The sequence below is a fragment of the Malaclemys terrapin genome, chromosome 4, assembly GCF_027887155.1.
Source record: "Malaclemys terrapin pileata isolate rMalTer1 chromosome 4, rMalTer1.hap1, whole genome shotgun sequence".
NCBI classification, from domain to species: domain Eukaryota; kingdom Metazoa; phylum Chordata; order Testudines; family Emydidae; genus Malaclemys; species Malaclemys terrapin.
The window spans coordinates 49,185,768-49,203,225 of record NC_071508.1 but is presented as its reverse complement, the minus strand read 5'-3'; the positions used below and the strand labels follow the sequence as shown (position 1 = coordinate 49,203,225).

At 41.0% G+C, this 17,458-nt stretch overlaps 1 protein-coding gene across 2 annotated transcripts in view; it reads right to left on the bottom strand.

The window, feature by feature from the left end:
• Positions 1-15,196, bottom strand: part of SERGEF (secretion regulating guanine nucleotide exchange factor) — a 254,334-nt gene extending 239,138 nt beyond the window's left edge. For both annotated transcript variants that reach the window (XM_054027820.1, XM_054027819.1), the window contains exons 1-7: positions 15,113-15,196; positions 8,999-9,137; positions 8,162-8,317; positions 7,469-7,563; positions 4,887-4,947; positions 3,402-3,515; positions 2,478-2,540 (exon numbers count right to left, since the gene is read on the bottom strand). In XM_054027820.1, coding sequence (XP_053883795.1) covers positions 2,478-2,540; positions 3,402-3,515; positions 4,887-4,947; positions 7,469-7,563; positions 8,162-8,317; positions 8,999-9,137; positions 15,113-15,142 — 658 coding nt within the window. In that variant the 5' untranslated portion in view covers positions 15,143-15,196. The remainder of the gene's footprint in view (positions 1-2,477; positions 2,541-3,401; positions 3,516-4,886; positions 4,948-7,468; positions 7,564-8,161; positions 8,318-8,998; positions 9,138-15,112) is intronic.
• Positions 15,197-17,458: the final 2,262 nt, after the last annotated feature.

Below are 17,458 nucleotides of genomic sequence, written 5' to 3'. Positions count from 1 at the left end.
AATTAGAGAGAAGCTACTTCTGTGAAATATCAACAGACCAAAAAAAATTCAAAGGGAGGGTAATACATTAATTCAGTTTCAATTTTCCTTATATATTTTCCCCACTATTTATACTCCCCTACAAACAAAAACACACCCTGGAATGTAAAGAAAAAAAGAAGCCATAAGGACCCTCAACACATTTTCCTTTCCCAAGGCAGAACTAATAACTCCTCTCATGCCTGACTCCACTACAAAGACACTGACTACCACTGAAATAGATTGATGGATAATTACTATTTTTCTCTATTTGTTTAATTAAAAAAATGCATATACACACACCCCAAAATCACAATGCAAGCTAGGGTGTGAATCTGACCCACTTTACCCTGCCACTGAATAACTGTCCACGTGGACCTTGCTGACATGCATTAACAATTCGTTAATGTGCTTTGAGCTAGTCTTCTTTGAAATGGGACTAATCAAAGCACATTAACGAACTGTTAAGAGAAACAATGAATGCCAAAACAGACTTTTTTAGGTTTTCTAAAGCCTAAGGACTCCGTCATTTTTTCAATTAAAAAAGAGGCAGGAGAGGGGAGAAAATCAAGTAATTGACGCTTTTATTTGCCGGGAATTCTTCCCCAGAAAAAATGAAATACACTTTCTCAGGGGAAAAGAAGATGACAGGAATAGCTAATTTCAAGCAAAGAAAAAAAGTTACGTTTTTCTAAGGCCATAACCAACATAACATTTGCGTGGCTTACAATTTACTAAGGATGCTACAACAATCTATCTACCGTTAGCCCTTTTGTACATGTTAATGTGATCCCTGTAATGTACACACAACCCAAGGCGGTACAGCATATGCCTATAGACCATATAGTTGCTACTATGTTGGATGTAAGTAGTAAGCTGGGCACTGAAGGAGTGAATTAACAGTTTCATCGTCCTTTTTTTAAAATGTGCCATGTGTTTTTGTAACAACCCTTTCTACAGTTCTGTAAAACTTTCAAACTAATGGTGTTCCAAGTATCACCAGTAGGTGGCAGGCGAGACTAAGAAGAAATGAAATATACAATAAACAGTGTCTCACATCCATGTAAAAAAACCCTCCAGATTGTAGCTCACTCATAATGTAAAAACAAGTACTGTAGTATCTTGAGTCAAACACACCCCTTTAAAAGCTAACGCAGGGGGGAGAGACAGAGGTGTTATATTATTAAATAGCTTTGGATCCTTAGCATCAGGAGCTTTGGTCTTTTTGTAGCCAAAAAGGATGGCTTGCTTAATCAAAATCAAGAAAATAAAAACCTGAAAGAATAATCCATTTTCTACTTAAATAAATTCACATCAGTTACAGACTAGTCCAGTATATATTGATTTTTCCCAGATCAGAGATACCTCAGTCTGCATGTCTTAGAATTCAGTAAAACTCACATTTTGCAATGTTTCCACACATAATTATTGCTCTCTGTAAATTGGCTCAAGTGAATACACTGATGCACAGTTTAGAGCATGTTAGAGATCCCAAACATGTAGTTTTACTCAAGATGTCATGTCTTCAGAAAGATTAATACATTTTCCATGCCTCAAGATTATAAATCTATAGCATAAGAAGCAACCACCATATGTGAGGTCAGGAAGGAATTTTCCCGTAGTCAGATTTGCAGTGACCTTTGGGTTTGTTTGTTTTTTTGACCTTCCTGTGCAGTGCAAGGTGTGGGTTGCATGCTAGGATCATCTGGATATATCTCACTCAATGAATTCTTTGCCATTGTGGGGGCCTCAGTCATTGGTGCACCTCAGTCCCTGCTGTTCTCTGCTTGTGGCACACAACAGTTAGTCTCCTCTCGGTTGTAAATACTTTGGCCTAATTTCAGTTGTTGGCCTGTGATATACAGGAGGTCAGACAAGATGATCTGATGATCGGTTCCACCCTTAAAACTGATGGTACTGTGAATCCTGTTTCCTTTCACGCAGAGCAATACTCTAACTGCCTTTCCATGTGACATGTTGGTTCCTGTTTAGCCAGCACAGAAGAACTGACTGCAGAGTGCAAAAGGTGGTGTTTACAAAAGCGCCTGTATGATTTAGGAGAACACATCCCACCAAGGTGCATTAATAAATCCCAGATTCTGCAACTCTTACTCACAACAGGTAACGCCATGCTTCACAGAATAGCCTTGTTGAAATCAATGAAACTATTTGTGGAGTAAGTGTATCAGAACCTGCCCCCAAATGAATGAAGGGTGCTGGCTAGGATCTCTGGTGTCCAAAGCAAATAAATCCACTTAACTCCATTTTTAGATAATTTACTCTTTCAAAGCAATGAATACCACTGAAGTTATAGCATGCTGTGCTGTGATCCCATCAGATTTTACAAACTAAGCAGAGCCCAGCTAGAACAAAAATTAAAATTCACAAAGTCATAAATATCTAGCTTCTAAATACATTGCCCAAGCTTACTAATACATACATATATTGCTGGGGCCTACCTGTAAGTGACACTGAATGGTAGGAACTGGCAGTGACTTTTTTCACCTTTACATCTTCCAGACCTAGGAAACATCAGTTCCATGGAATAAGTACAGGCAAGACACAGCTCTATGCCCAGATCCCTTGTAGTACAGAATAGAACTATATTACTTCAGAAATTGCACCATGAGTTCTGTGTATTATGTATTTTACATCAGAAGGTCTCAGCTTATGGAACACAAATCCCAAGGAAGTCAGCATTATTTGTCCAGGGGATTGTGAATCTGTGTTCCCATTCCATACCACACCACAGACACACTGCAAATGACTGTGCCAGTTCCTGAGGACATATTTAAAATGTGGTGCTGATGTTGTGTTTCTGTGAGTAAGGGGAAATCCAGACCCTGAGCCCTGGCCATGCCAGTTCACACTGGAACACCAACACCAGGGGTTACAGAGATATGCCGGGGAACATAGAAGGGAAACCTGTCTGCAAGCCACAGCACATCTGCAGAGCCACTCCAGGGAGGTTACCATGGCCACTCACACCCCTGTAATGTGAGACAGACAGGAGGGTCCATGGAGTGTCAAAGTCCCACTCCCAGCACATCAGCCCACCCATGTTCCAACCCCGCCATGCTGCCACAGAACACAGCTCCCTTACATCCACATCCCCTCCTTGCACACAGCAGCTGCCCTAGTTCCCACCGTGTCCAAGCAGGATGGGGTCTGGATTTGCCCCTTACCCAGCATCAATGAATTCACTACTTCTGTAATGACCTTCTGTAATGAATCTGAATCACTGCAAAATTATGGGAAGCGTAGATAACACACCAGGAGGGCTTATAGAAAAGGTGCATTGTTTGTATGTATGTACATGGTCTATATATTACTGTTCCCAGTGCTACTGTCTTTACAAAGAAAAAGTGTGATTCTTTAGTTACCTGTTACTTTACAAGGTTCTTTTGCTGTTAAGAAGGAAGGGATCATTTTCCCTTGGCTTGCCCGGTTTGCCCGAGAAGCCATGCCTGTTCCCCATTGGAACACCACGCCGCTTTCTTCTCAGTGCGACCATACAAAGGGAAATTAAAACACAGAGATTACTGACAAATTCAGTTGACTGTCTTTTCGCTTGTTAACTAATTTCAAAGGAGTGTTTGCTTGGCTTAGGTTATAATGGTGTTAATTAAAAAGTTATCTATAAAGAATACTACTTTCCACTTATATACCCTTTTCATCCCAAACACACTTTACACACATTGAATGAATCCTGACAAGGCCTCCAAGAGGCAGGTGGTTATTAATCTCCTTTTATAAATGGGAAACCTGAACCAAAGAGGGGTACGTGTCTTGCTCTAAATCCCTGAGGACTACATTGTGGAGTTGCTTAGGACTCACGGTCAGGAAAATTGTGTATTTGCACTGCCTCAAGAGAGGATATGGGACTGAACTGTGATTCTTTGAATCACAGTTAAGTCCCACAATTCAGCCTCCTGGGGAGAAATAAATTCTGCCAGCCCTTTACCTGGCACAGCTTACTACCCTCTCCATACCAACTCAGCTGTGCTGGCCAACATGTTGGGAAGCAGTCAAGGCTCCACTGACTTCCCACCCCTACACCTCCACTTGCAAAGCAGCGGGGAGTAACAACCCCACAGAGGCTGATTTCCCTGCTACACTGTGACCTAACCTCTTATGCCCAGTAGTCCTCTGCTCAGACCCCTACGGCTGGACATAATTTAGCCCAGAGGATACAAGTATCAGGATCTGGATTATAATTGAGAATCATGGTCAGAGCTCAGGAGTGCATGATTTCTAGTTCTTGTTCCAACCACTAGACTACACACTTCTTCCAATCTCTATCTCAACCCTTTACCCCTTCACCCAATACGCAACTGTCTGGAACTCATATACAAGTAACAAGAAGAAAGCAACATGTTGACTGTTGATTGTAGCAAAACCTGCCAAATCCATAGAATGACTGTGGAAGATTCCCCATCAAGCCTTGGAGAATTCTGAAAACAGACTGCAGGATAAGGCCTTAAATTTCATACAAACTATGACCTGCCGAGATAGAGCACAGCTGATAGCAGGAGACCCAAAAAGTCACTAAGGGCCAAATTTTCAAAGCTATTTAGGCATCGAAATAGCTTTGAAAATCTGGCCTTGTGCTCTTTTCAGCACCATTTTTTGGAAAGAGGTGTTTCTAGCATATTCATTATCATGTTCTTGCCTAACATGCCTGTCCTTATCATGGACAGGACTATTCAGATGTCATTTTCCTATGGCTTCTGTAACAAATAGGAATAAAATCATAAATCCTTTCCCTCCCCCGCCCCTTTTTTTTAATGTAAGCTATTAGACATCTCACATAATAAAAGTACTATTAATTTCTGTCTGAAATGTTAACTTCATGATGCCATATTCACCTGTAGCAGCAAGAGCATGTCTGAGTCCTGCAGCAACATTCACCGCCTTCTCTGTGAGGGACTATTCAAACATAAGAAAAAAACATATTTGCAATTTGCATTTTACACCTCTCAGAGAGAAACATGTTTTATCAAATGCAAGAAAATGGTATCATATTTACAGACTATATGTCACAGAGTTCAGCACAAAGATATTTATTTTAGAATGTATTTCAGTCTCATTTCAATATAGTCTTGGGCATTTCTTAAGAAAACCAAGCAAAGCTTCCAGAAGTGCCATAGTACAGCAGCAGATCAACAGTTGAGCTCAAAATACTCACATGAAGGAAGAAATCTCAGCAATTTGTAACTAAGATGCAAACATACACAATTTTACGGTCCCCCTTTTATCATACTGGATATTCAGTAACAAATATCAGTAACAGGCGGCCACATTAGTCCACAGTGCAAAACAATTCACTGGTTCCAACACACTATGATGATGGGCAATTTAATAATTTAGACAGAGCTGGCAGCACACTTATAGTTAATGGTGTGTAACACTTCAGTTATAAGACCTTGTCTTTAGGTATGAACACTGAATTAAACTGTATTATAACACTTATACACAGAGGGACCAAATTAAGGTTGCATAGGATGCCTTAATTCTAGCATTTCCTAACTTGAGGGCTTGATTTTGCAAACTTAACATTCTTTTAACATAGTTTTGTGGGTGTAATATTGATATAGAAGAAATGGCAGCAAACATGAGCATTTAATGTAACACAAGTAGTGCTTACAAAACACTGCTCAAGTGGTTTATTAAATTAGGAATTGACAGATATATACCAGCTGTGTAAAACCCCACTAGAAAATACTGTAGATGCAGAATGAGCCTGCATTGTCAGGGTGGTAGACTATAATTATCAGTAGTAATGCAGCAGCTTCCAAGGATGGTAGGTGCTGTACAAACACAAGACATGACACAGTTCCTGTACCCACGAGGACTAGATAACTTAACAGGTCTTTCTCTCGTTTCTATAACCATGCTGTCCCTGAATTTAAAAAAAGCAACAGACAGGCTTTGGCATTGGTGATGAGACTGGTAATCCTAGCCAAAGCACCAGAAAGGACTTTGCCGTTTCTGAAGCTTTACAGAACGGGAGTTCTCTGCAATGGAACAGAAATGGGAATTTATTTGGAGAGAAAAGAGTTTCATTAATGTTCTAAAAATAGAAACCCAAGTGTAAATAGGGATTAATTAGAAGGAGAAAATAGTGCCGCCATGAGGAATTCATTCACACCGCTGGGTTCATAGCCAACAGTGGTAAAGCTCCTCTGAGGATACATAAATCTCAGTAGCTATTTCTTATAAGATTTTTAAAGCAATTACTTTAGAGATAGATTCTGATACCCTTATTTAAGCTGAGTAGTGCCTTACCCCATAAGTACTCCCATTGACTGCAATGATGACTATCTGTGGAGCAAGGTATTCTTCAACACAGGCTGGGGTTTAAGAGTCTGCCCCCTCAGCGTTTATGAGTGCAAGAGACAGACCAATAAGGAATGGGATTCCCTAGTCTCCAAACATATTTTTTTTTAAATTGATATGGTTTGATAAACATGTGGAGGTTAAATGAGGACAATACTAATGTATTTTTGACTTCCTTTCTTTTTTTAGCTGCTGCTTATCATTTCAAAGAAAATGCATCTAAAATCCATAAAATTTTAATTTCCCTGCACACACACTAGTTTCTTATTGTAGGGATGATCAAAAGTGCTGATTTCTCACACTAATTTTTCTTATAAAAATAAAATGTTAGGAATGGATTCTGCAACCTCTGCTAAAAGATCTTTCTGCATATTACGTTGCACTGCTAAACTATAAATGCAGAAGCACAAAACCAAAGAATTGGCATTTATATAGCATGTGCCAGCAGAAGGAACTCAGTTGAACAAAAACTTTCCTACAGTAGACGTCCCAGAACACAGCTGATTATATTGAAATCAGCTGTGTTTTTTAACAAGTTCTTCTTTGATCCTTTGAATTTTTCAACATAAAGCCCTAAGAAACTAAATAAAATTTAAGATCAGTGGAAATCCTTTCCTTCTTTCCTAAAGTGTGTACTGAAACATTTCTAACACCTTATACGCCCTGGGTCAGAGCCTCAGATGGTGAAAATCAACATAGCTCCTTTGACTTCACTCAGTTTACACCATCTGAGGATTTGGCCTATTGTTTGGTTGACTGTGGCTATTAAAATGTGTGTGGATGAAATTTTATGTCCTTTTTCCAAAATGTACCATTCTCCTCTAGGAAAGTTGGCACCTTCTTCATTTAACACACACACACACACACACACACCTCTACCTTTCTGAAGTGCTGACTTTCTAATGTCTACAACACTGTTCACTCTCTTAAAATGCCTAATCCTGGATATTTATCATTCACACGAGTAATTCTGTTGTCTTCAATGAGTCCAAGGGCTTGATCCAAAACTCACTGAAATCCATAGGAGAGTTTCCACTGATTTTAGTGAGTTTTGTATGGGGCGCTGAAAACAGGACCAGATCTGTAGAGGACAACTTTCTTGAGTCTTTACCTCAATCTTTTGTGGGATCAAACATCCTCCTGAAGTTTGAGGGACTCCTAGTTGTCCAAAAGAGTTAGACCCACAAGATAAAACTTGTCCATTTCCTGCAACATAATACAGCCTTGTTGGAGCAGTGCAACTCATAACATTATACCTTAGGGTACATTTATGGTTATAAGCAAGATACCATAACACATCATTAAAAGAACTATATGCAAGATACCACAGCACAGCATATAAAGAACTGAACTGTCCCTTTTCAAAAAGCTCAAGGGCTTGTGTTCTTATAAACCATATTCAGTAAAGGTCTAAAGATAACTGAAGAGGGAATGTGCGGAACATACAGCAATTCCACTTGCAAAGCAAAGAGCATAAAACCTCTGAGCACTCAGGCTTTGTACAGACCTTGGTACGACAGAGCTCTGTGCTTTTACTGTATGTCATAATATTTCTCCAGGCCCTAGTGGGAGACAGTGTTGCCTAGTGGACAGAGCACTGGATTGGGAGACCTGAATTCAATTCCTGGCTCTGCCACTGGCCTGCTGGGTGACCTTGGGCAAGTTGTTTCACTGCTCTGAGTCTCAGTTTCCCCATCTGTAAAATGGAGATAATGATACTGATCTCATTTGTAAAGCACTTTCAGATATGCTGATGAAAGCACTATATAAGAGCTAGGTATTATTATTAGTGAGATGGACTTACCAGTAAGTATGATTGTAAAATCCCAACCACAGGCCACTTGTATCACACAAACACTAGACAGTGAAGTGCAGGAAGTAAAACACAGGACATCCTCAGTGTGATTGAGTCCCAATTGCCCTTCTTTGTTTTGGCCACATACAAAGAGTTCTCCTGCACCTGCAAAATAAAACCACTGTCACAGTCATAACACAGGCAAACAGAATCATACACACATTGTGATCCTGCGATAAATTAGCACTGTGTGCATAGGCCTTATCTTCTCAAGATAAAATTATATATCTTTAACAAATTAAAAATACCCTTTTCTTTCTTGTGTAGACACAGCCATGGAGGATGTGACTGCCAAGGGAGATGATTTTAACATTAACATTGCTCCCTCTCAGTGTTTCAGAGTGAAGGCTTTCATCCTATTCACTTTCTCCTTCATATCCTTCCTACTTCCTAAGTAGCCATTATTTATGGTAGAACTTTCCAATCAGGGGTTTGGACACCACTTAAGGTAAGGAATAACCTACCTTTTCAAAGTGAAATATCCTCTCTTCCCCCCAAAAGTAATGAACCCTCTTGCATAATAAGCAGGTAGAACAGGCTAAGAAATAATTATCACATAATCATAAAATGACCATTAGAGGCAACTGAAATAACATAACTCCTCTCCAAAACAATTCAATTCATTGGCAGCAAATAACTTTTCCGCTTTGTAATTAAAATTGGCACTTGCTAGAAACTGCAATCCACACATAGGTGGCAGCACAGCACCGAACGATGCCCAGCAAGAAGGTTCTCATTCAGAAACATGCCAGTCCTTGCATTGCACGTCATGTGAATGTCTGTTACCAGTAATAACTGCAGAGTGTCCTCCTCCTCCAGCAATGCTCTTAATGTTTTGATGTTTGCAGGAAAAATCGTTCAGAGACTGAGGCAACAGCACATCCTCTTTATGACCAAGGCCGAGCTGCCCATAGCTGTTTGCACCCTTTAAACACATACAGAAAAATAAAAATATGAAAGAGCTTTATTGATAAAGCAATTAGCCTTTAATTAGAAATGAGTTTATTTAGGGTTTGCAAAAACTCAACTTGTCCGTATTTTGTTATGCAGAACTTAGAACACAGATACCTTGGATCTTAGGCCCATTATATGCAAACCCTTAAAATTACTGAGTAGGCATCAGATAGTACAAGTTCAACATGCCTTTGCCATTAAACATTAGCCACTTTTATCCACTAGAACAGGGGTAGGCAACCTATGGCATGTGTGCCAAAGGCGGCACGCAAGCTGATTTTCCCGGGTCCTGGCCACCAGTCCAGGGGGCTCTGCATTTTAATTTCATTTTAAATGAAGCTTCTTAAACATTTTAAAAACCTTATTTACTTTACATACAACAATTGTTTAGTTATATATTATAGACTTATAGAAAGAGACCTTCTAAAAACATTTAAATGTATTACTGGCACGCGAAACCTAAATTAGAGTGAATAAATGAAGACTTAGCACATCACTTCTGAAAGGTTGCCGACCCCTGCACTAGTACTTAAGACTTCTCAAGTTTGCAGTGCTGCTGAAAGAGATGAATACTGCATGTATAATATTATACACTTTAAGAGCTGTATTTCATTCAAAGAGCAGCAGGTCCACCTAAGCACTTTGCAAAGTTTGTTGGCACCTCCATTTTTAAATTTTGCAGTCTTACATGAATTTTGTTGAGGAAATTTTTAAAAAAGGAGGGGGTACTGATTAGAAGTAAAGAGATGGTATTACCATTACACATATAGTATTTGTGAGACCATTCCTGAAATATTGTGTCCACTTCTGGTGTCCACTCTTTAAAAAGGATGTTGACAAATTGAAAAAGGTTCAGAAAAAACCTACAAGAAGGATTTTAGGTCTAGAAAACTTGCATTTACAGTGAGAGACTAACGATCGATAGAGCCCTGCAAATCTGCAGCTATCCACTTTATATCTGTGGATGGGGATATCCGCAGACCATGTTTGCAGATCGCGGATGGATTCAGATCCAAATTTTATATCTAGAGCCCTGCAAATCAGCGGATATCTGCTTTATACCATGTTTGCAGATCGCGGCTCAGATGCAGATACAAATTTTGTACCCGCACAGGGCTCTAACGATCAATCTATTTTGTTTATTCAAGAGAGGGTTAAGAGGTGATTCGATCATAGTCTGTAAGTATCTACATCGGGACACTATTTCTGAAGTAGAAATTCTTTAATCTAGCAGACAAAGGCATAACACGATCCAATAGCTGGAAGGTGAAGCTAGACAAATTCAGACTAGAATTTGCAAGATGCAATATTTTCACAGCAGTTATGTACTTGATGCAGGAATCATTTGGTGAAATTCTATGTCCTGCATCATGCAACAGGTCAAACTAGAATTACATGATGGTACCATCTGGTTTTAAAATCTATTAAATAATTTAATTTTTCTCTCCTGTAACCTGAAATATTATTAGAATCAGATTATAATTTCTTAAGAATATTTGCACTGGGTAAAGTAGAAGCCTGAGTGAGCAAATGGATTGAGACAAAGTGGCAATTGCTGTATTGTGCATAATATTTAAAAGATGCATGGCAATGCCTACTGTATGCATGTAAAACTGTAGTGGATATACATAGGACCTGTTATAAACCACAAACATAGGGATAAAAGTTACTATGTAAAAGTGTAAGAGACGCATTAATAAACTACTAGGTATTAAAGAATATAAAAATGTGAAGTGCCTAACTGCTGGCGTACACATGCAGGATTCTCCATAACTAGTACTCATATAAAAATATTTGCAATTGCAATCCATACAGAATCCATATTTATCACAGAAATCACGACATCTGCCATGATGCATCTTAAGCAAGGGAACGCCTCTTTTTAGAGAAATACAGTATGTAATGAAGAATGTTGTACTGTACAGTACAGGGACTGATTTCGAGAGCTACTGAGCAAGGTTTATACTACATTTTAAATCATGGGAGAGTTTAAGTTCACAACTTGAGATGCAGAAAAATAAGGTAGTCAGCATCACTGATGCAGTCCATAAAGCTATGGGCAGTCAATTCTTAAGTACTTATGTTGCCCTCAGTACCATAGTTACTGAGCGCCTCACTCCCCTGTCTGAATTTTAGTCTCACACCATCCCTGTCAGGTAAAAAGTATTATCCCTATTTTACAAATGCAGAACTGAGGCAAAAAAATAGATTAAGCGATCTGCCCAAGATCACATGGCAAGTCCGTGGCTAAACCAGAAACTGAATCTAGGACTCCTCAGTCCCAGTCCAGTGCTCTATCCATTACTAAACCATCCTTCCCACCGTGTAGCAAATCAATTCCAGTGCAGCTTCTCATTCAAACAACATGAACTGTCATAAGGAAAACTATGAATGGTCTGCACTGTGGTACCATACATAGTATAAATGGCCACCACTCTCACTAGTTTACCAAATAAGTCCCTAAGCGGAGACCTACTGTGAACATCTGGCTGATTATTTTAAAAAACAGCTATCCTATTTCTCTATGCCAAAATTTGCTTATTTTTTGCATGCATCTGTTTCCTTATTATACAAACCCTCAACCCACAGTGATATGAATGGCATAAGCTGTGTTCTTTTTATGCAGCCTTGGGCTTGTCAAATATTCCTCAGAAAAGCTGCTGAATATTTCCAAATTCCTTTTTATAATTGTACAAATAAAATGTATCCCTGGCTAACTAAGAAAATTTGGCAAAATAATTTTAGGCACTTTGAGCCAAATTCACTACTGATGTACGCTAGTACAACTACGATGCTATTGATGGAATTGTGCCTGAATATATCAGTGCTGAGTTTAGCCCAGTGTGCCTACTAAAGAATGGGTAAGGCTTGTTAGTGTTAAAATTATGCATGTAATAATTATGCTAATAAATGTAACCACCCTCCACTAAATTTTCATTAATGTAGATGTTCTCTCAGCATAACACCCCCAAAATGAAGTAAGAAGCACATGCTGTCTCATTTGGAACTTGGAACAGGTGAAATGGAAACAGTAGTCTCTCATTAGTCAGCTCTTTTAACTCAGAGAGGGCATAAAGAGAAGCTACTGGTATATTATAAGGTAAAACCAAGCCAGATAAATGAGCAGCACAAAGTAACCACTGAAAATATAATATGGGCAGTCTTAAAATGTCGTTGAGGCTTCTCAACAGCACTAGTTGATAGTCAGATCAGCCAGACTTATGGACTGCTATCAACATCAATTCCAATAGCACATTTACTTGCCTTCAACAACATTCTTAGCAAAAACCTGTTACTGGGTGTTGGTGACCTCAGACCCAAAATTACTGCCCCGAAGCAGAAATTAATCATTAGAATTTTTCACTGGCCCTTTTCTACCTCAAATCCCCTGCCTCACCTGGGTTCCTTCTCGCTCCCACACTGGTTATGGAGCACCTGATGTGACTTAAAGAGAGATGGTATCAATTAATAAGAAATGAATGTAGCAAATTTTAAGACTGTATCACAAAAGGGCACTTAGATGGAGAGGTCAATGTTCATTTTAGGGATTTTTGGCTGCACTGCATGGCCTACAACAAATTTCGAGATTCCAGCCCATTCGGAAGCTGGAAATTGGTGTTAATCACTCAATTATAAATAGTACATATATCATCAAATGGTTTGGTGATTTATCACCACTCACTAATTGTACAACTCTTCTAGGAGGGAAACTTACATACTCACTGCAAGGAGTATAACACAATTAGATGCTGGGGAAAAAAAAGGGCAAGGCAAGACAGCAGGAAGACAGCTTTCAGGATGGGGGAATAAGGTTTCCAGTTGCCTGAGGTGCCTATCTCCCCTTACTCTTGCAAACTTGTATTATGATTATTTTTGACCAATATGGCTACTGCACACCATAGTTTGTGGGTGAGGATCAGAGCAGGCAGGGGCAACTATAGCTATCCACACCATACCTCCGATGTCTCCTTTATGCACCACAGCTGAAATCCTGGTCCCATTGAAGTCAATGGCAAAACTCCTCTTGACTTCAAAGGGAAGGGGTAAACTTTTGGAGGAATTGGTGTGCCTGAACCATGCAGATATTTGAGCAGAATGCAGACTGACAAGTCGGCAGCTATGATCTTTTTACATATGGGCCGTGGCATGCATAGCCCATTGGCTCCCTCTTCCACAGTGTAAAGGCCAAGGCACAATCAGCTACTAATGGATTATTTTTGATGGATATCAGGTGACTGTATTATCGTATGACACATTGCAATGGTACACTGCAGAGAGGGAGAGAGAGAGAACACATTTTCAGGTGTCCATTCCCAGAAACCTTTAAATAGGGTTCTGAACAGACATGCCAAACACACTTAAAAAACGCTGAAATTGGGCTTGCTTTTGGCTTAATTGGCTTGTGAATCACGTGTTGGTTCGTTTTTGGCTTGTAGCTTGTTGCTGCTCCTTTTTTGTCGGCTCCCGGCAAGCAGGGAGAGAGTCAGGGGTGCACAGCAGGCCCACCATAGTTCCAGACTGCACACGGGGGGATCTAGTCACATAGAGTGTTGGGATTCTTATGGATTGGCTTGTTTTGAAATGGGATTATCTTGATTTTGGGCTTATTGTGAAAGTCAGGGTGCTTATTTACTGTGTGAAAAATGGCAACTGTGGTTCTGAACAGCAACCCCAATTTGGCCTTGAGTTGGTTAATTTCATGCTGCTAATGCTTAGCAAAGCTATAAAGTAGCAGAGGTGGCACTGGAGTGTCAGCAGTCTCAGGCAGACATCACATTCCACTCACATTTATAAGGTGATCTTCACAACAATAAGAAACAGAAATTTGATTTCTTTTTTAAATAAAAGCTTAAATTCTGTAGACATTGATGGCGTAGGACCCGACACTTGCCAGAGCAAACTCCTCTTGCAAAAACTTTGGACAGTAGCAGTTCTCAAAATACACACAGCTGCTGAGATTCTCTCACACTGCTTGGAGGGGAGGGGGGAGGCATAATGTAGAAATCTTTCAGAAAATACATTTTATTTCTGAACTTTTTTCAAATGGGATCAGGAAGGGGAGGATCACAAAGATAAACATTAAAAAAGAAGCATAGAAGTACACAATCTGTTCTACGTGATTAACAAGGTAGCTACAGAAATAGAGAGAGCTTTAATACAACCGTTCCACAGCCTTTTGCTATTTATTTTTTAGCACTTTTATTCAGTGTGGCATGTTTGTATAAGGGGAGGCTTTGCTACACTCAAACATACAAATAGCAATGCCCATAATGTGTGTACTAGAATTGCATCAGGAGTAGCAAAGGCGAACCCACAGAGTTCAACAATGCAAGGCATAGGCATAGCCACACTCATCTTTAACGCAGGCAACCTGAGGAGACCAGCGTACAATGTTCCCACTTGTTATAAATCTAGGGCTTGACCCTGCAATTGTGCACATGGGTGAACTGCTGTCCTTGCAAGGAGCCCTACCATACGGGCTGGAACTAGGGGTGCTCCAGCACCCGCTGGCTTGAAGTAGTAACAACCCAAATACATGGTTTCTGCCTTCGGCACCCCAACTGTGAGGGCCACGTCTGGGGCTTTATGAGGGGGACCCATTATCCCACCGGCAAAAGGCTCCGAAATCACGCTCAAGGTGCATCTGCAGGCACAGAGGGCTACAGTCCGGCTCCCACTGGTGCGGGCGCAGAGCCGGGGGGGGGAGGGCGTCTTTGCTCTTGCAGAGGGGCCATAATTTGGTTTTAGGGAAGAGGAAATTGCTGGGGCAGGTACAAGGGGGGGGGGAAGAGAGTGGGAGGAAAATACCTTCCCAGCCTCCTGCTTCTTCCCCCTTTTCCCTGCACAGGAAGCAAACCCGCCCCCCTCCTCGCCCACGTGCCCCCGGCAGCGGCAGCAGCCTCCCCTCCACCGCTCAGGGCGCCTGCCCCGGAGGCACCAACCTACCCAAGCAAACAGCGTCCGCGCCGCCTCCATGGCCCCAACCCGGCGGCCTCGCGCAGCCCAGCCCAGCCCAGCCCCTTCCCGCCTGAAGCCCCGCCTGCGCCGGGGCAGCGCTCGGGCGGCGGGCGGGGACCCTGTGACGGGGGGCGGTGCAGGGGAGCGTGGCTGGGCTGCGGGTAACTGGGCGCTCGCTACTGCCAGGGCCACGCGTGCTGCCCGCGCCGTGTAATTTCCGGAGCCAGCCTTCTCCGGACAGGCCCGAGCTCTTCCCGTCCACACAGATCCGTCACGCTGCAGCTACTAGAGACAAGGAGCCGCTTCACTACCCAGCTCCCATTCCTGCCCTGAGGCCTCTCTCGCCTGGGCACTGCGGGAAGCAGGAGAGTACGTGCTCCTGTCATTCAAGACTAACATCAGGTATATGCCCAGGCCCTCTGAATGCAGGAGACACAGACAACCTTCCGTCTGGCCTTTCCTACCTTTCAACTGCTTCGCTTCAATCTTCATAACGTTCTTCAAACATGAGGGGTTTTAAATCATATAAATGTGATTTACGAAAAAACATTAAAGACGGTTATGATGGTTTATTTAGCTGGAGCTAGAAATAGCCCTCGCATTGTATTTCATGTTGTGGATTTTGTAAGAAAGGATAGTAGCTGGTAGTTAACATTTGCCCACAATTTTGTATTCGCCATTTAGACATTACACTTGCAAACTGCCAAATGGATAATACGTAGTTAGATTGTAAGCTCTTTGGGGCAGGGTCTGCCCTTTTGTTATATGTGTGTACAGTGCCTAGCACAAGCTGGGCCCTGATCCTACCATCCAAGTTAATCATCATTGTCACCCACATATTAATATCATATAGACAGATTATATGCTTTGGTCTCCGGTGAACTGTTGTTGTGGTATAGTCCAAATTAAAAACAATCCAGAATTCTGCTAAACCTTTTGTTATTATTTAAATATTCTTGACTATAACATCCCAGTATGGTGTCAATTGTTTAATCCCATATTCATCTTAATCTGTTGTATTGTCTCAGACTTCAGTTTATATACAGAAGACCAAATTCCTGCTCACGTCTGGATTTATGCCCCCAAATAAACACAAGTTTATTATGCTCCTGTGGCTATTTTGAACTATATTTTGGCTGCCCTGCACAGAAATCCATGCAGATTAGACCTGCCAGAGGCGAACAGAGGGTCTGTCGTGTCTCTCAAGGCCAGGGGGGCTGCACTAAAACACAGAATATGTTCACCAACTATTAAACCGCTTCCCGGCATAATGTGCAGAGAGTCAGCCTGCTGGTTTTAGGGAAGCCAAGACAAGGATGCATCCTAAGGTAGCCCTCTTGTGTGTATGTGCCCATAATAATAGTGGTAATAATGTGTTTGTGATAACAATAACAAACTCTATATTAATAAGCAGGAATGTAGGTAACTACCACATTTGTGACCTTAGAAATCCTTGGCTTCAGAATTTGAAATGGTGACTAAACTAGGCGATTCCCATTTACTTTGAAGCATGTGCATTCACAGAGGGGAGAAGTTCACCCCAGTGAAGGTGGGGCAGGACTAGGCCTAGGTGCAATTTAAATTGCAATTATGACATCAGTACAGAGTTTAAGTGAGTTTTATGCAATGCATAGGCCTTGTGCAATCCCACTGCCTACGGGTGAATTGTATCCAATATGAGTGTATTGAGTGTTTATTATATCCATTTCTGCTTTCAAAATATTGACAGAAGTCAGATGCTGATAAAACAAGCATGTACAGCATATTCATTCAAGAGTACCAATTGCTGCAGATTATTTTGCAGTACTGCTCCCATTGAAGCCAGTGGCAAAACTGCTATTAACTTCAAAGGGACCTGGATCTGGCTCATACCGAAAGCACATTTCTTGCTTAGTTATTTGCTATTTTATTTACCCATTTGTAGCAGCATCAGGCAGTGACATTTCTTGGATTCATGGGCACCGAGACTAAAAGACAATATGAAGTATCTCAGGAACAGTGTGTTAGCACCAATCTATCAAGTTAAAAGAGAAGAGCACTCTAGTGTAGTCATTTACACCTGTGTAAAATGCTGCCAGACTGGTTTGGTAGGGTTTTTTTACATTCATTTTTCCCAGGTGTAAATAGCTACACAAATTATAAAGCTTTTGAGAATCAGGTGCCTTTGTGTGTAAGGGGTCTGATTTTGTCCCCATTACAGCTAGTGGCAAACCCTGCATTAGTATTATTATTTGTACTCCAATGGCACACACAAGGTGCTGTCCACACACACAGTTCCTCCCTCAAAAAGTTTACAGCCTAGTTTATAGCCCAATCACCCCATAGATGGAGCCC